At 43.2% G+C, this 19755-nt stretch overlaps 1 protein-coding gene across 2 annotated transcripts in view; it reads left to right on the forward strand.

Annotated features, from left to right (window-relative positions):
• LOC139544219 (electrogenic sodium bicarbonate cotransporter 1-like) overlaps positions 1–19755 on the forward strand; it is a 90497-nt gene that overhangs the window by 40536 nt on the left and 30206 nt on the right. For both annotated transcript variants that reach the window (XM_071351093.1, XM_071351092.1), the window contains exons 5-11: positions 7582–7742; positions 7950–8132; positions 10735–10811; positions 12236–12393; positions 12590–12677; positions 17598–17752; positions 17954–18085. In XM_071351093.1, the coding sequence (XP_071207194.1) occupies positions 7582–7742; positions 7950–8132; positions 10735–10811; positions 12236–12393; positions 12590–12677; positions 17598–17752; positions 17954–18085 (954 nt within the window). The remainder of the gene's footprint in view (positions 1–7581; positions 7743–7949; positions 8133–10734; positions 10812–12235; positions 12394–12589; positions 12678–17597; positions 17753–17953; positions 18086–19755) is intronic.

Genomic DNA, 19755 nt, shown 5'->3' on the forward strand with positions numbered 1-19755 from the left:
GATAAATTCAGGTATGTTTATCCCCGTTCCGTTTGCTTCCGTTTTAAGAAACCTTTTTGAACAGAATCGAACAGAACAGAATATATACAGTGGGGAGAACAAGTATTTGATACACTGACGATTTTGCAGGTTTTCCTACTTACAAAGCATGTAGAGGTCTGTAATTTTTATCATAGGTACACTTCAACTGTGAGAGAAGGAATCTAAAACAAAAATCCAGAAAATCACATTGTATGATTTTTAAGTAATTAATTGGCATTTTATTGCATGACATAAGTATTTGATACATCAGAAAAGCAGAACTTAATATTTGGTACAGAAACCTTAGTTTGCAATTACAGAGATCATACGTTTCCTGTAGTTCTTGACCAGGTTTGCACACACTGCAGCAGGGATTTTGGCCCACTCCTCCATACAGACCTTCTCCAGATCCTTCAGGTTTCGGGGCTGTCGCTGGGCAATACGGACTTTCGGCTCCCTCCAAAGATTTTCTATTGGGTTCAGGTCTGGAGACTGGCTAGGCCACTCCAGGACCTTGAGATGCTTCTTACGGAGCCACTCCTTAGTTGCCCTGGCTGTGTGTTTCGGGTCGTTGTCATGCTGGAAGACCCAGCCACGACCCATCTTCAATGCTCTTACTGAGGGAAGGAGGTTGTTGGTCAAGATCTCGCGATACATGGCCCCATCCATCCTCTCCTCAATACGGTGCAGTTGTCCTGTCCCCTTTGCAGAAAAGCATCCCCAAAGAATGATGTTTCCACCTCCATGCTTCACGGTTGGGATGGTGTTCTTGGGGTTGTACTCATCCTTCTTCTTCCTCCAAACACGGCGAGTGGAGTTTAGACCAAAAAGCTCTATTTTTGTCTCATCAGACCACATGACCTTCTCCCATTCCTCCTCTGGATCATCCAGATGGTCATTGGCAAACTTCAGACGGGCCTGGACATGCGCTGGCTTGAGCAGGGGGACCTTGCGTGCGCTGCAGGATTTTAATCCATGACGGCGTAGTGTGTTACTAATGGTTTTCTTTGAGACTGTGGTCCCAGCTCTCTTCAGGTCATTGACCAGGTCCTGCCGTGTAGTTCTGGGCTGATCCCTCACATTCCTCATGATCATTGATGCCCCACGAGGTGAGATCTTGCATGGAGCCCCAGACCGAGGGTGATTGACCGTCATCTTGAACTTCTTCCATTTTCTAATAATTGTGCCAACAGTTGTTGCCTTCTCACCAAGCTGCTTGGCTATTGTCCTGTAGCCCATCCCAGCCTTGTACAGGTCTACAATTTATCCCTGATGTCCTTACACAGCTCTCTGGTCTTGGCCATTGTGGAGAGGTTGGAGTCTGTTTGATTGAGTGTGTGGACAGGTGTCTTTTATACAGGTAACGAGTTCAAACAGGTGCAGTTAATACAGGTAATGAGTGGAGAACAGGAGGGCTTCTTAAAGAAAAACGAACAGGTCTGTGAGAGCCGGAATTCTTACTGGTTGGTAGGTGATCAAATACTTATGTCATGCAATAAAATGCAAATTAATTACTTAAAAATCATACAATGTGATTTTCTGAATTTCTGTTTTAGATTCCGTCTCTCACAGTTTAAGTGTACCTATGATAAAAATTACAGACCTCTACATGCTTTATAAGTAGGAAAACCTGCAAAATTGGCAGTGTATCAAATACTTGTTCTCCCCACTGTATATATATTATAACTCAGCGGAACAATAAACGTCCCCTCAATGTCAACTGCGTTTATTTTCAGCAAACTTAACATGTGTAAATATTTGTATGAACATAAGATTCAGCAACTGAACAAGTTCCACAGACATGTGACTAACAGAAATGGAATAATGTGTCCCTGAACAAAGGGGGTGTAAAAATCAAAAGTAACAGTCAGTATCTGGTGTGGCCACCAGCTGCACTAAGTACTGCAGTGCATCGCCTCCTCATAGACTAAACCAGATTTGCCAGTTCTTGCTGTGAGATGTTACCCCACTCTTCCACCAAGGCACCTGCAAGTTCCCGGACATTTCTGGGGGGAATGGCCCACGCCCTCACCCTTTGATCCAACAGGTTCCAGCCGTGCTCAATGGGATTGAGATCCAGGCTCTTCGCTGGCCATGGCAGAACACTGACATTCCTGTCTTGCAGGAAATCACGCACAGAACGAGCAGTATGGCTGGTGGCATTGTCATGCTGGAGGGTCATGTCAGGATGAGCCTGCAGGAAGGGTACCACATGAGGGAGGAGGATGTCTTCCCTGTAAGACACAGCGTTGACACTGCCTGCAATGACAACAAGCTCAGTCCGAAGATGCTGTGACACACCGCCCCAGACCATGACGGACCCTCCACCTCCAAATCGCTCCCGCTCCAGAGTACAGGCCTCAGTGTAATGCTCATTCCTTCGACAATAAACGCGAATCCGACCATCACCCCCGGTGAGACAAAACTGCGACTCGTCAGTGAAAAGCACTTTTTGCCAGTCCTGTCTGGTCCAGCGACGGTGGGCTTGTGCCCGTAAGCGACGTTGTTGCCGGAGATGTCTGGTGAGGACCTGCCTTACAACAGGCCTACAAGCCCTCAGTCCAGCCTCTCTCAGCCTATTGCGGACAGTCTGAGCACTGATGGAGGGATTGTGTATTCCTGGTGTAACTCGGGCAGTTGTTGTTGCCATCCTGTACCTGTCCCGCAAGTGTGATGTTTGGATGTACCGATCCTGTGCAGGTGTTGTTACACGTGGTCTGCCACTGCGAGGACGATCAGTTGTCCCTCTCTGTAGCGCTGTCTTAGGCGTCTCACAGTACGGACATTGCAATTTATTGCCCTGGCCACATCTGCAGTCCTCATGCCTCCTTGCAGCATGCCTAAGGCTCATTCACGCAGATGAGCAGGGACCCTGGGCATCTTTCTTTTGGTGTTTTTCAGAGTCAGGAGAAAGGCCTCTTTAGTGTCCTAAGTTTTCATAACTGTGACCTTAATTGCCTACCGTCTGTAAGCTGTTAGTGTCTTAACGACCGTTCCACAGGTGCATGTTCATTAATTGTTTAAATTGTTTATGGTTCATTGAACAAGCATGTTTAAACCCTTTACAATGAAGATCTGTGAAGTTGGATTTTGGATTTTTACTAATTATCTTTGAAAGACAGGGACCTGAAAAAGGGGCGGTTCTTTTTTTGCTGAGTTATATATATATATACACTTGAAGTCGGAAGTTTACATACACTTAGGTTGGAGTCATTAAAATTTGTTTTTCAACCACTCCACAAATTTCTTGTTAACAAACTATGGTTTTGGCAAGTTGGTTAGGACATCTACTTTGTGCATGACACAAGTAATTTTTCCAACAATTGTTTACAGACAGATTATTTCACTTATAATTCACTGTATCACAATTCCAGTGGGTCAGAAATGTACATACACTAAGTTGACTGTGCCTTTAAACAGCTTGGAAAATTCCAGAAAATTATGTCATGGCTTTAGAATCTTCTGTTTGGCTAATTGACATAATTTGAATCAATTGGAGGTGTACCTGTGGATGTATTTCAAAGCCTACCTTCAAACTCAGTGCCTCTTTGCTTGACATCATGGGAAAATCAAAAGAAAAATGGTAGACCTCCACAAGTCTGGTTCATCCTTGGGAGAAATTCCAAACGCCTGAAGGTACCACGTCCATCTGTACAAACAATAGTAAGCAACCATGGGACCACGCAGCCGCCATACCGTTTAGGAAGGAGACACATTCTGTCTCCTAGAGATGAACATACTTTGGTGCGAAAAGTGCAAATCAATGCCAGAACAACAGCAAAGTACCTTGTGAAGATGTTGGAGGAAACAGGTACAAAAGTATCTATATCCACAGTAAAAGGAGTTCTATATCGACATAACCTGAAAGGCAGCTCAGCAAGGAAGAAGCCACTGCTCCAAATCCGCCATAAAAAAGACAGACTACGGTTTGCAACTGCACATGGGGACAAAGATCGTACTTTTTGGAGAAATGTCCTCTGGTTTGATGAAACAAAAATAGAACTGTTTGGCCATAATGACCATTGCTATGTTTGGAGGGAAACGAGGTAGGCTTGCAAGCCGAAGAACAACATCCCAACCGTGAAGCATGGGGGTGGCAGCATCATGTTGTGGGGGTGCTTCGCTGCAGGAGGGACAGGTGCACTTCACAAAATAGATGGCATCATTTGAAGGAAAATGATGTGGATATATTGAAGCAACATCTCAAGACATCAGTCAGGAAGTTAAAGCTTGGTTGCAAATAGGTCTTCCAAATGGACAATGACCCCAAGCATACTTCCATAGTTGTGGCAAAATGGCTTAAGGACAACCCAGTCAAGATATTGGAGTGGCCATCACAAAGCCCTGACCTCAATCCTATAGATATTTGTGGGCAGAACTGAAAAAGCGTGTGCGAGCAAGGAGGCCTACAAACCTAATACAGTTACACCATCTCTTACAGGAGGAATGGGCCAAAATTCACCCAACTTATTGTGGGAAGCTTGTGGAAGGCTACTCGATACGTTTGACCCAAGTTAAACAATTTAAAGGCAATGCTACCAAATACTAATTGAGTGTATGTAAACTTCTGACCCACTGGGAATGTGATGAAAGAAATAAAAGCTGAAATAAATCCTTCTCTCTACTATTATTCTGACATTCCACTTTCTTAAAATAAAGTGATGATCCTAACTGACCTAAGACAGGGAATTTTTTACTAGGATTAAATGTCAGGAATTGTGAAAACTGACTTTAAATGTATTTGGCTAAGGTGTATGTAAACTTCTGACTTCAACTGTATATATATAATTTTTTCTCGCTTCAATCTACATGCTCCCCTCTCACCTTTTCCCTTCGCTTGTGGACAACACATCAGCTGTATGTGACCAGGTGAAAAACATTTTCAACCCAAACCTATCATGACTGCTAACCCCACACATCCTACATCGTTGTGACATCATAGCCAACATAGCTACTAGAACGAACACGTTTGTAAACCTGCTACAATCATGCAGTACTGTGTACAGTCATCAGCAAGCAGTTTAGCAGTTACACCAGTGAGCCCGGTGGCAATACATTTATAAAACCAAAAGCTTACCTTGACTTGGAAGAGTTCCAGTGTTGGATAGCCAGCTAGCAAAAATAGCATCCTTTTCTGTTTGAGGCGGGTGTTTGAGTAGGCTAACCTAGCCAGCTGCATTCGATGCTAGCTAAGTAAGTAAACGTTTAAAAAAATATATATACGACGTAAATATAGCTGTCTCTCTCTCTCTCTCTCTCTCTCGCTTCTCCTTACTTTTAAAATAAATTAATTTGTTCAAATCTGTTCAACTAGTGTCTTTCTCTCTCTGATACAGTTATGATCGTTTAAATATATTTTATCTTTATTCAACCTGACCGCCACCCACCCGGCATTCAGCCACACAATATTTCATGACCCTAAACTTGCCGGCCCTGTGGCTATAACTGCGGGGACTGCGTGTTATGAGTTAATCCACGCATCTCTTGTTCGGTCTCAGTGTCCCGCAACCAGTCCAAAGCGGATTTTGTCATCCCAGCTGTGACCAAACGACTATGCAGCTGGCATTTCTGGGAAATCGTGTTCAAATCCAAAAACACCAGTACACACACAGTTCAGCTTGAAGTGTTTCCTGTTTCAGTGCTCTGCTATAGTCCAGGCAACGGCTCCCGTATGGAGTTGCGTGAGTAAGGCAGAAGCGTGTGTGTGTATACATGTATTCTTGAGTAGGGGGGATTGTGTGTGTGGTGTGTGTGTGTTTGCGCATGCATGTGTACATGTACTGTGTGTGTACATTAGTGTTTCACAAACTAGGGGTCGCGACCCAATGTGGGGGTCGCCTGATTTTAAAACTATTTTTTTTCTTCTTCGAGCTAGATGCAGTTGTAATAAACAGCGGTATGTGTTTTATTCCTACAAACGTGGCTATCTTTTATACAGATTAGGCTACAAAATATTATGACCCAATCACAGAGGTATAGAACAGAGTGGAAAGGCCAGACACTAAATCGGACTGGGGGAAAAAGAGGTTCATACTAAATTATTGCCTGATGATATTCTGATCTCATACCTTTCTGATGCATGCATTTCAGTCACTTCAAACCTTACTTCCTTCAGACTGAATTACTGTCAAAAGTACTGTCAGTTTGGGAACCCCTGGTGTCCATGTGTGCATGCATAGGGGAGTAGTGTGTCCTCTGGTGAACTACTAGCTCTCTCTTATCTGGATGGAACACTGCTCTGTTCCCTCAGTGAACCCAGAACACAACCTTAACCTCAGAACCCAGGACATAACCTTAACCTCAGAACCCAGGACATATCGGCGGCAGGTAGCCTAGTGGTTAGAGTGTTGGACTAGTAACCAAGAGGTTGCAAGATCGAATCCCTGAACCGACAAGGTAAAAATCTGTCATTCTGAACAAGGCAGTTAACCCACTGTTCCTAGGCCGTCATTGAAAATAAGAATTTGTTCTTAACTGACTTGACTAGTTAAATAAAGATAAAATAAAAATAAATATCCTTAACCCCAGGACCCAGAACACAACCTCAACCTCAAAACCCAGATAACAACCTCAACCTCAAAACCCAGAACACAACCTCCATTGCCTCCCATATGCTGTATTCCTGGACAGGTTGTTTTCTGACTGTCTCTGAGGCCTTTCTGTCCAACCCCCCCCCACACGTTCTGTACATGTAGTATATCAAGTATTTTGGTAACACTTTATTTTAAGGGTCTGTAATAAACCATTTATAAGGTGTTTAAATTCTGTGTTCACCATTTTATTAATCATTACTCCAGCATGAATAAACCATTTACTAATCATTACTATAATATTTTTGCAGTCCCTAATATAAAGTGAGTGCTATTTCTGCTTTATAAACACTTTATATTAATGTTTGAGTGACCACTGTAATTTCTCCAAAAAGATGGGCATTCCATTGGTAGTCGTTCCTGCAGTACCTGATAAAAGAGTAAGAACACAAAACAGGACGTTTAAGGAAATATATACAGTATACATGTGTGATTAACTAACCTCCTAATGTTTACAAATGTGGGAGTAATGATTACTAAATGGTGAGCCAACAGTTTGTAAATGCCTTATAAATGATTTACTCTGGACCCTTAAAGTAGTCTTACCAGTATTTTTATTGCGTCATCCCGTATCCGCTGCTATTTTCCATGACCTGTGATGAACCAATAACAGAGGGGCTGTTTTGTAAAGAAAATAAAACTCTCCTTGTCTCCTTTTATCTGCGGCCCGTATTTGGCAGTGAAATGATATGAAAGGCTTTGTCTACAGACCTTTTTTGTGAGGTAACCTACTGTACCTTGCAGGACCTACATGCATCTTTGTAATTATGAGTATTATTATTTTTAAATCAAACTTAAGGTTATTCCCTCTCCTTCTGTATCTCTCTCGTTCTGGGTCTCTCTCTCTCTCTCTCACACACACACACACACACACACACACACACACACACACACACACACACACACACACACACACACACACACACACCTCATGCTTTCGCTCTGTCTCAATCTATTCCTCTCTCTCTAGGTGGATAAAGTTTGAGGAGAAGGTGGAGAAGGGAGGAGAGCGTTGGAGTAAGCCCCACGTGGCCACCTTGTCCCTTCACAGTCTGTTTGAGCTGAAGACCTGCATCGAGAAGGGCACCATCCTGCTGGATCTGGAAGCCTCCACTCTACCACAGGTGGTCGGTAAGACAAGTACACTTCCCATAAGCCTCAGTATCTCACTGCACCAGGATATGCAAAAACATCACTGTTTGACTGCAGCACTTTTAGAATTGGAACGTTCCAAAACTGTGCACTTTGAAACCAAGTGTCCTCAGTATTGACATTCTCTCCATCCCCTTTTGTCTCTCTGTTATCCTCCCCCCTGCCTGTTTCCCATTCCTCTATCAGAGTTGATCACTGACAGCCAGATCGAGATCGGTCAGCTGAAGCCTGAGCTAAAGGATCAGGTCGTGTACACGTTGCTACGGAAACATCGTCATCAGACCAAGAAGTCCAACCTGCGCTCGCTTGCTGACATCGGCAAGACGGTGTCCAGTGCAAGTAGGCTGTTTTCCAACCAAGACCAGAATGGTAATGGAGATGCCAGTTTGGTGCAGCCTTTTTTATTATAATTTTTTGCCTCCTAATTCCTATCTTATCCCAATCAATTCTACCAATCACATCTTTTTCCTCTGGTGGTCATCAATACTATAGGATAAGGTGTAGTGTATGTTCAACTTTTATATGCCATCATTTGAGTGCAGTAAAGATGTTACAGGTACATATATCTAAGTGGCTATAGTTTTAACTAATAATGTGAATGTGACTGGCAAGATTCTTTCACGCCTGAGTGTTGATGCTTGTTTTTGTTCTTCTTCTAAATACTACTATCTCCAAAGTGTATTCCGACTTGCATATCATTTTATAATATAAAGCATGTGATTTAATTATTTAGAAGACCATAACTACTTGGATGCCATTAAATAATAATAATAATAATATGGTACTGCAGTTTGAAGTGTGAGATTGTTCTAGTTTTCTGTCTTCTATCTGTACTCTCACTCCCCTGCACAGATTAACATTCCCTCGTGTTCTCTTCACTTTTTGCCTGCCTGCCTTCCTGCTTTCTTCGTTCCTTCCTTTCTTCCGTCACTCCATCTCTCTTTCTTTCTTTCTGTCTCTCGCTGTCTGCACTAAAGCACGCAGTCTCAATGAGCACCCCCAGCCCTTTCCCCACTTGCACCCCCAGTCCCAACCCCAGTCTGTGCCTTATGCAACCACGCTTGGCCATGAGGAACCGATAAAGGAGATCCAAAGAAGCTCCAGCATGCAATACATCAGTAAGTCAGGTCAGAACACATTTATAACACATTGGATAACTAGGTAAGTTAGGTTATAATGCATTTATAACATATGGGATAGGTCAGTAAGTCAGGTCAGAACACATTTATAACACATTGGATACGTCAGTCAGTAAGTCAGGTCAGAACACATTCCACATGGGATAACTAGGTAAGTTAGTTTATAATGCATTTATAACACATGGGATAGGGCAGTAAGTCAGGTCAGAACACATTTATAACACATTGGATAACTAGGTAAGTTAGGTTATAATGCATTTATAACACATGGGATAGGGCAGTAAGTCAGGTCAGAGCACATTTATAACACATACAATACGTCAGTCAGTAAGTCAGGTCAGAACACATTTATACCACATTGGATACGTCAGTCAGTAAGTCAGGTTAGAACACATTTATAACACATTGGATCAAATCAAATTTGATTTGTCACATGCGCCGACTACAGCAGTGAAATGCTTACTGACAAGCCCTTAACCAACAATGCAGTTTTAAGATAATACCAACAAAAAAAAGTAAGAGATAAGAAAAACAAATCATTAAAGAGCAGCAGTAAATAACAATAGCGGGGCTATATACAGGAGTACCGGTTCAGAGGATAACTGGGTAAGTTAGGTTATAATGCATTTATAAGATATGGGATAGGTCAGTAAGTCAGGTCAGAACACATTTATAACACATGGGATAACTTGGCAAGTTACGTTATAATGCATTTATTTATTTACATGGGATACCTCAGTAAGTCAAGTCAGAACACATTTATAACACATGGGATACATTAGTAAGTTAGGTCAGAACACATTTATAACACATGGGATACCTCAGTAAGTCAGGTTATAACACTTATAGCACATGTGATCCATTTAAGTCAGGTTATAATGCATTATAGCACCCTAGTGTGGGATACTTTTGTAAGGTGGGTTATAACACTCATATACAGAGTTTATAACAGGGTATAACACATACCTTGACAATAGTCTGTGCCAAGACAATTTGCGATCCACATTCATATTGTTGATATGAGCATTGATGACCGAAAACAATACTGTCATGGGTATACTCTCATGGGATATCACAATCCACCATTTTTTATGTTTTAAAAAAAGGGCATCATCAAACAGCATCTAAGTCACAGTCCTTCATGCCCAGAGAAACAGCAAGCAAACAATTAGCTAATGTAGATGCTACTCGGCTATTGACCAAATTTTTAGGTAATCACAACTCCAACGCAAAGCCAGCCTTCTCACTGAGTCTGATACTACTGGCTAAAAGAGACTAAAGAAAAATGTCTATCTCTCCCACCAACCCCATCATGGAGTACTAATAAGACACTCTCCGTGCCCCCTCTGCTCTGCCGTGCAAGTGAATGACCAGTTGGCATCAGATCAGTGAAAGACAGGGCACGGCAGTGGGAGATTTCAGGCAGTACATCTGATCCACTGCAGCTGGCATCGGCCCGAAAGCTTAACTTAGTCCTTGCTGCCTTCCACATTTATATTAGGCCTTGTGAAGTTTCTGTTTTTCTTCATCTTCTGTTTCTCTTCATCTCCTTCTCTGAGATCAGTCTAATCTAACTGGGCCTCTGTCTGTTCTGGGAATTGCGATCTACCTTTCATCCCAGTGACTTTGTTTTACCCCTGGGTTGTGTTCATTAGGCACCGAAAATAAGAAAACAGACTGAAATGGGGAAAGACTGCCTGGTCCAATAAGAAACACTCATTTCTGTTTCAGAAGGCTTTAAGCATATTTTTTCTGTTTTTTGCCTTAATGAACACGACCCTGGTGAACCCTCTCAGGCCTGGTCTTTGAGCTCTTGACCTCTGATCCTACAGGTAGCCCAGCCACGGCCCATCGGAACCTGACCTCCAACAGCCTCAACGACTTTTCTGACCAACCAGATAGAGACCAGGTGAGGATATAACTGTGTGTTTGTGTGTTTGTGTGTGTGTGTGTGTGTGTGTGTGTGTGTGTGTGTGTGTGTGTGTGTGTGTGTGTGTGTGTGTGTGTGTGTGTGTGTGTGTGTGTGTGTGTGTGTGTGTGTGTGTGTGTGTGTGTGTGTGTGTGTGTGTGAGAGAGAGAGATCTAAGCGGGAACTTTACTGCAGGGTCAAGGAGTCGACACCGTGTGTGTGTGTGGGAACCAGAGCACGGCCTCACTCTACTGATAAAGTCTGAGCCTCACACACGACGATAAGCCCTGACCCTCTCTCTCAAATGTTTGGTAACAATGTTACCACTCCTCCTGAAACCTGCGGAAACTACACAGACACAATAACTAACTCCTGGAATTACACGGACAACAGTAGCTAATTCGTCAAATTGATCTGGTCTTTGATCAAACACCAAGGCCTTGCTTAGTTAATCATCTCCTTACACCCGAGGTCTCTGGTTGCTTAAGTTTTATGCATTTCACTGTGACTAAATATTCAGTGTACTACTTGGACCTTAGGTTTAATTTAGCAGTCTATTAAGATTAAGAGATTAAGATTAATATAACTTTATTTGTCAATTGTACAAGTTCCAACTGAAATTTGACTTCTGCTGTATCCCAACCCCTCCCAAGACACACATACATATACAGGTTGGAGCAGGGGTCTGCCTCACTGGACACCGGGGAGCAGTTGTTGTGGGGATTAAGTGCCTAGCTCAAGGGCACAACGGCAGGCAATTACATCTAGGATTTGATACCAGTAACCCTCCAGTTTCCAGCTCACTTCCTGTCTGATTTTGTTTCCCGTCAGACCCTGGATTCGAACAGTTGCTGGCTCGCGCCTCTAACCACTAGGACCCCTGTCTCCCTTTGACCTAAAGTGAAGGGCCCGTATGCATTCACCTGGCCTGTTCTTTTGTATACAATTGCACAGAGGTTAATCTTTTTTGTTGCTACCTCATTCTCATTACATATCATTATGTAGACTGGTTCAAGTGTATAACAGCAATGAATGTCTTTATTATGTCTTGTTAATCATACTGCTTGTGTCATAGTGACTCACAGAGTGGTAAAGACACTTCTGTTTCTAAAAAGCTACGAACTGCAGTGGTGTTTCCACACAATACAGCATGTAATGCCTATGTGCCGGGGACGGGCTGTACTCGGCTGCCCCATTTCATCCCTGCAACTGTGTACAATTTTGGGGCATGTGAAATGTCCGTTGTTACGGTACCTTTACTGCTCTTCTCATACTACTTTGATAAGGACAGTCGTTTCAAGCACCGCTTCTTTTGAATGTGTGTCAAGGCTCATTGCTTTCCTTCTCTTTTTTTCTCTCACTCTATATTTGTGCGTGCTCCTCTCTTTCTCTCTGTCCATCTTTGTCCCCCCCTCTCTCTCTAGCTGAAGAATAAGTTGATGAAGAAGCTTCCACGTGATGCCGAGGCGTCTAACGTCCTGGTCGGAGGGGTGGACTTCCTGGACACACCCTTCGTGGCGTTTGTCCGTCTGCAGCAGGCTGCCATGTTGGGAGGTTTGACAGAGGTCCCCGTCCCTACCAGGTACCCTACTGATACCACCACAACCAACTTAGCAAATCCACCAAATATACCACATATCTATCTCATAGATATCTCCTATGTCATAGAGGCTGATTGGTACTATATTTATATAGTTTAACCACTAGTGACCACCAGTTATATTCAATTTGGGTTTTTGATTGAACATGCTTCTGCTTTTCTCTTCATCTCCTTTTAGGTTCCTATTCGTGCTGCTGGGGCCCAAAAGCAAAGCCAAGTCCTACCATGAGATCGGACGAGCTATCGCCACCCTCATGTCTGATGAGGTACGTTACCACCGTGTCCAACGTGCTTATACAGTAGCTAGTGAAAGTCTACACACCCCTTGGACAGTTGTCACATTTTGCTGCCTTAAAATGTTATCTAAAAGGGGATTCAATTAGATTTACACACACACCCTACATACATTCACACACATAAAACACACACACACACATGCATATTGATGCCACACACACACTCACAAATAGACACACTTTTACACTCTTCACATACGCTGATGCTACTCTGTTTATTATCTATCCTGATTGCCTGGTCACTTTTACCCCTACCTCAATGAACATATTATCTCAATTACCTCAATCAACTACCTCGTACCCCGGCACATTGACTCGGTACCGGTACTCCTTCTATATAGCCTCGTTATTGTTATTTTGTGTTACTATTTCAAATTGTTATTTTGTACAAAAAAAAAGAATTACATTTCAACTGCATTGTTGGGAAAGGGCTCGTAAGTAAGCATTTCACTGTAAAGTCCACCTGTTGTATTCGGTGCATGTGACAACTAGAATGTAATTTGATTTTGAACCTGAAAAAGTATAGAACAGTTTCTATAATAAAATTGATTGAGTATGTCTTCACACCCCTGAGTTAATACTTGGTGGAAGCACCTTTGACAGCAATTACAGCTGTAAATCATTTTGAATAAGATTCTGCCAACTCTGCACAACTCTTAGGGCAACATATATCCATTGTTTTTGTAAAAATTGCTCAAGTGAAGTAAATTTGGTCGGGAATCATTGATGGACAGCAATATTTAAACCTTGTCTCTGATTTTCAAGCAGACTGAGACTGGACCCCTCCAGTTAACCATACTGCACCTGACTCATGTTCCCACAGGTCCTAGCCACACCCCTTGCCTCTATCCACACTGTTGGAATTAGACAGGGACCCCCCCCCCCCCGGGATTACCTTAAATTATAGTTAAACAAAACCCTCAGGATCCCTGTGAACACTCAGTCCCATAGAGATCTTTATCTCCAGATCCAGATAGCAGATGTTCTGAAAGAGCTGCAAAACCTGGACCCATACAAATCAGCTGGGCTTGACAATCTAGAACCTCTATTTCTGAAACTATCCGCCGCCATTGTCGCAACCCCTATTACCAGCCTGTTCAACCTCTCTTTCATATCGTCTGAGATCCCCAAGTATTGGAAAGCTGCCGCAGTCATCCCCCTCTTCAAAGGGGGAGACACCCTGGACCCAAACTGTTACAGACCTATATCCATCCTGCTCTGCCTATCTAAGGTCTTCGAAAGCCAAGTTAATAAACAGATCACTGACCATCTCGAATCCCACCGTACCTTCTCCGCTGTGCAATCCGGTTTCCGAGCCGGTCACGGGTGCACCTCAGCCACGCTCAAAGTACTAAACGATATCATAACCGCCATCGATAAAAGACAGTACTGTGCAGCCGTCTTCATCGACCTGGCCAAGGCTTTCGACTCTGTCAATCACCATATTCTTATCGGCAGACTCAGTAGCCTCGGTTTTTCTGATGACTGCCTTGCCTGGTTCACCAACTACTTTGCAGACAGAGTTCAGTGTGTCAAATCGGAGGGCATGTTGTCCGGTCCTCTGGCTTTCTCTATGGGGGTACCACAGGGTTCAATTCTCGGGCCGACTCTTTTCTCTGTATATATCAATGATGTCGCTCTTGCTGCGGGCGATTCCCTGATCCACCTCTACGCAGACCACACCATTCTGTATACTTATGGCCCTTCCTTGGACACTGTGCTATCTAACCTCCAAACGAGCTTCAATGCCATACAACACTCCTTCCGTGGCCTCCAACTGCACTTAAACGCTAGTAAAACCAAATGCATGCTTTTCAACCGTTCGCTGCCTGCACCCGCCCGCCCGACTAGCATCACCACCCTGGACGGTTCCGACCTAGAATATGTGGACATCTATAAATACCTAGGTGTCTGGCTAGACTGTAAACTCTCCTTCCAGACTCATATTAAACATCTCCAATCCAAAATCAAATCAAGAATCGGCTTTCTATTTCGCAACAAAGCCTCCTTCACTCACGCCGCCAAACTTACCCTAGTAAAACTGACTATCCTACTGATCCTCGACGATGTCATTTACAAAATAGCTTCCAATACTCTACTCAGCAAACTAGATGCAGTTTATCATAGTGCCATCCGTTTTGTTACTAAAACACCTTATACCACCCACCACTGCGACCTGTATGCTCTAGTCGGCTGGCCCTCGCTACATATTCGTCGCCAGACCCACTGGCTCCAGGTCATCTATAAGTCCATGCTAGGTAAAGCTCCGCCTTATCTCAGTTCACTGGTCACGATAACAACACCCACCCGTAGCACGCGCTCCAGCAGGTATATCTCACTGATCATCCCAAAAGCCAACACCCCATTTGGCCGCCTTTCCTTCCAGTTCTCTGCTGCCTGTGACTGGAACGAATTGCAAAAATCGCTGAAGTTGGAGACTTTTATTTCCCTCACCAACTTTAAACATCTGCTATCTGAGCAGCTAACCGATCGCTGCAGCTGTACATAGTCCATCTGTAAACAGCCCACCCAATTTACCTACCTCATCCCCTTACTGTTTTTATTTATTTACTTTTCTGCTCTTTTGCACACCAGTATCTCTACTTGCACATGATCATCTGATGATTTCTCACTCCAATGTTAATCTGCTAAATTGTAATTATTCGCTCCTATGGCCTATTTATTGCCTACCTCCTCATGCATTTGCACACAATGTACAGTGGGGCAAAAAAGTATTTAGTCAGCCACCAATTGTGCAAGTTCTCCCACTTAAAAAGATGAGAGAGGCCTGTAATTTTCATCATAGGTACACTTCAACTATGACAGACAAAATGAGAAAAAAAAATCCAGAAAATCACATTGTAGGATTTTTAATGAATTTATTAGCAAATTATGGTGGAAAATAAACTTTTGTTATTGACCAAATACTTATCTCAATACTTTGTTATATACCCTTTGTTGGCAATGACAGAGGTCAAACGTTTTCTGTAAGTCTTCACAAGGTTTTCACACACTGTTGCTGGTATTTTGGCCCATTCCTCCATGCAGATCTCCTCTAGAGCAGTGATGTTTTGGGGCTGTTGCTGGGCAACACGGACTTTCAACTCCCTCCAAAGATTTTCTATGGGGTTGAGATCTGGAGACTGGCTAGGCCACTCCAGGACCTTGAAATGCTTCTTACGAAGCCACTCCTTCGTTGCCCGGGCGGTGTGTTTGGGATCATTGTCATGCTGAAAGACCCAGCCACCCAGCCCTTGCTGATGGAAGGAGGTTTTCACTCAAAATCTCATGATACATGGCCCCATTCATTCTTTCCTTTACACGGATCAGTCGTTCTGGTCCCTTTGCAGAAAAACAGCCCCAAAGCATGATGTTTACACCCCCATGCTTCACAGTAGGTATGGTGTTCTTTGGATGCAACTCAGCATTCTTTGTCCTCCAAACACGACGAGTTGAGCTTTTACCAAAAAGTTATATTTTGGTTTCATCTGACCATATGTCATTCTCCCAATCTTCTTCTGGATCATCCAAATGCTCTCTAGCAAACTTCAGACGGGCCTGGACATGTACTGGCTTAAGCAGGGGGACACGTCTGGCACTGCAGGATTTGAGTCCCTGGCGGCGTAGTGTATTACTGATGGTAGGCTTTGTTACTTTGGTCCCAGCTCTCTGCAGGTCATTCACTAGGTCCCCCCGTGTGGTTCTGGGATTTTTGCTCACCGTTCTTGTGATCATTTTGACCCCACGGGGTGAGATCTTGCGTGGAGCCCCAGATCGAGGGAGATTATCAGTGGTCTTGTATGTCTTCCATTTCCTAATAATTGCTCCCACAGTTGATTTCTTCAAACCAAGCTGCTTACCTATTGCAGATTCAGTGTTCCCAGCCTGGTGCAGGTCTACAATTTTGTTTCTGGTGTCCTTTGACAGCTCTTTGTTCTTGGCCATAGTGGAGTTTGGAGTGTGACTGTTTGAGGTTGTAGACAGGTGTCTTTTATACTGATAACAAGTTCAAACAGGTGCCATTAATACAGGTAACGAGTGGAGGACAGAGGAGCCTCTTAAAGAAGAAGTTACAGGTCTGTGAGAGCCAGAAATCTTGCTTGTTTGTAGGTGACCAAATACTTATTTTCCACCATAATTTGCAAATAAATTCATAAAAAATCCTACAATGTGATTTTCTGGATTTTTTTTCTCATTTTGTCTGTCATAGTTGAAGTGTACCTATGATGAAAATTACAGGCCTCTCTCATCTTTTTAAGTGGGAGAACTTGCACAATTGGTGGCTGACTTAATACTTTTTTGCCCCACTGTACATAGACTCATTTTTTCCCCTACTGTGTTATTGACTTATTTATTGTTTACTCCATGTGTAACTCTGTGTTGTTGTCTGTTCACACTGCTATGCTTTATCTTGGCCAGGTCGCAGTTGTAAATGAGAACTTGTTCTCAACTAGCCTACCTGGTTAAATAAAGGTGAAAACTTCCCTGGCCTGGGTGGCCCAACACTCTGTGTCTGAGATTGACAGGGAGATACTCTGGGGCAATAAGATAGAATGGCATATGGCTTATATAGATGGTGATTACAAACACACCATCTGGAAGTGATTATGATTGGGGATAATTATAATGATTGGGATCCAATTACTCACAATATCAGGAAGAGACAAGTGTGAAAAATGATTGGTTGTTGGCTGGTGCTGATGTTAACATGGTTTCTGATTGGTTGTGTTGTGGTATGGTGTTCCATGACAAGGACAGACAGGACCTGCGGTGGGTTTGATTGGTTATGTGGGGAAGTGACATAGCTGTTGTTAATGTTAACATTGTTTATGATTGGTTGTGTGCTGGTGTTGATGTTACCTTGGTTTCTGATTGGTTGTGTGTGGTCAGGTGTTCCATGACATTGCCTACAAGGCCAAGGACAGACAGGACCTGCTGGCAGGCATTGAGGAGTTCCTAGATGAGGTTATCGTCCTACCTCCTGGGGAGTGGGACCCTGACATCAGGATAGAACCCCCTAAATCCCTGCCATCCTCAGATAAGAGGTACAGCTCTGCCACTGACACTTCTAGTCCTAGTACAGTTGTATAATTCTGAAAATTGTCCTAGTTCCAGAAAATTAATTAAATTGTGCATATTTCCTTGGACAGTTTTGAAAGTTATGTCAATATTGGGTGCTCGTGATTAACCTTCAACACTGTGTTGGAGAGTGATGTCTGTAGGCTAACCTGTTTATGACTGTATAGGAAGAACCAGTATAATGCTGGAGGCGGAGGGGATGGGCCCCAGATGAACGGGGACACACCGGGACATGACGGGGGTCAAGGAGGAGGAGGGGGACATGGACATGTTGGAGAAGAGCTCATGAACACTGGAAAGTAAGAATGACACTGCTCATTATCACTAGCCTAGCCCATAGCGTATGGCGTAGTATTGAATAACATACCAACCAGTGGAGGCTGCTGAGGGGAGGATGGCTCATAATAATGGAGTAAATGCAGTGGGGTTTTTAACATGTAAATCTTGGTGGGGCAAACTCCCCAAAAAATTGCCAGCAAAGTCACTACACAGCATTAAACCATACATTAATTGTACTATAACAGTGACAAACTGTGCCCACAAACTGTTAGGGCCTACATAAAGCTGTCCCAACAGCAGAGCTTTCTTTCAGCACCATGGAGTGAATCCTTACCATCACTACACCTGGCTATCAGAGGAGCCTTGTCAGTGAAACAGTTCATTCAGCCTCATTTACTGCCTTTTTAAAAAACATAGCTGATATGGCTGATTTGCTTAAACAAATGTGGTTTCTACTGACAATTGAGATGAACAAACTATGGCATTGTAACGGGTGTCGTCGGAAGGAAGAGACCAAGGCGCAACGTTCTTAGAGTTCCACATAATTTAATCACGGAGTGAAACTAAAACAATAAAGAATACAACGACCGAACAGCTTCGATGTGCAAACTCCCTGCACACAAACAAAGAACAAGAACCCACACAGAAAGAGGGAAAAGGGCTGCCTAAGTATGATCCCCAATCAGAGACAACGATAGACAACTGCCTCTGATTGGGAACCACACTCGGCCAGAAACAAAGAAATACAAAACCTAGAAATACAGAACATAGAATGCCCACCCAAATCACACCCTGACCAAAACAAAATAGAGACATAAAAAGGATCTCTAAGGTCAGGGCGTGACAGGAATAAGGGAACAATGAGCGGATAAGAGGCGTTCTGTAATTTTGATTAAGACATTAATGAGCGAGCGACGACGGATGTAGTCAATATAACTATGTGTTCAGCATTTTTTAAATGTACAGCGACAGAATGCAGAACATGGGCTGCTCTTACAGTGTTTTCCCTGTACACCAAGTCAGAACCGTAGGATAAATAAAGGGGGGAAATAAGCGGACAATGAAACCTCTTACAATATTAGACGATGATATTTCTGAAAAAAAGGTTATATGTGCAGCACCACCAAGTCAGAACAGTAACGTTAGGAGGAATTAAGAGGAGAAAATTGATTATTAGGGTGAGGCACATGGGCTACTAACAACTTACTACACTTATTATCACTTTTTTTTGCTTTATTTTTCTTCATATGACAAGTATTAAAAAGGATTTACCAGTAGATTGTTGACTTGATTCATGATGATGACTGCTTGCAGAGATTTTGAAAGTAAGATGTTGACATGATCAGTCCAATCAAAGCTACTGTAGATATGTGATTTGTCATCATTTTATCTCTGGCCAATGACCTTGAGCCTTCTTGGAAGGGCACTTCTAATCTAAGTCTATGGCAGGACCCAAAGGGCTCACATTCTTGATGTCTACCCTTACTAAAGGCGGGTGATGTAGTGTCCCCATGAGTGACAGAACACTGAGCCAATCACGGTGCAATGCTGAGCCAATCACGGTGCAATGCTCCTATTTTCTGCTGGCCTGCTCCACCACCACAGAAAGCAAACTGATATGTGACACGTATTAATGCCAAAATAACACGCAAAACAGGCAAGCCCCCCACCCCCCCTAAAAAAACCAAAT

The sequence above is a fragment of the Salvelinus alpinus genome, chromosome 18 (assembly GCF_045679555.1).
Source record: "Salvelinus alpinus chromosome 18, SLU_Salpinus.1, whole genome shotgun sequence".
Classification (NCBI taxonomy): Eukaryota; Metazoa; Chordata; class Actinopteri; order Salmoniformes; family Salmonidae; genus Salvelinus; species Salvelinus alpinus.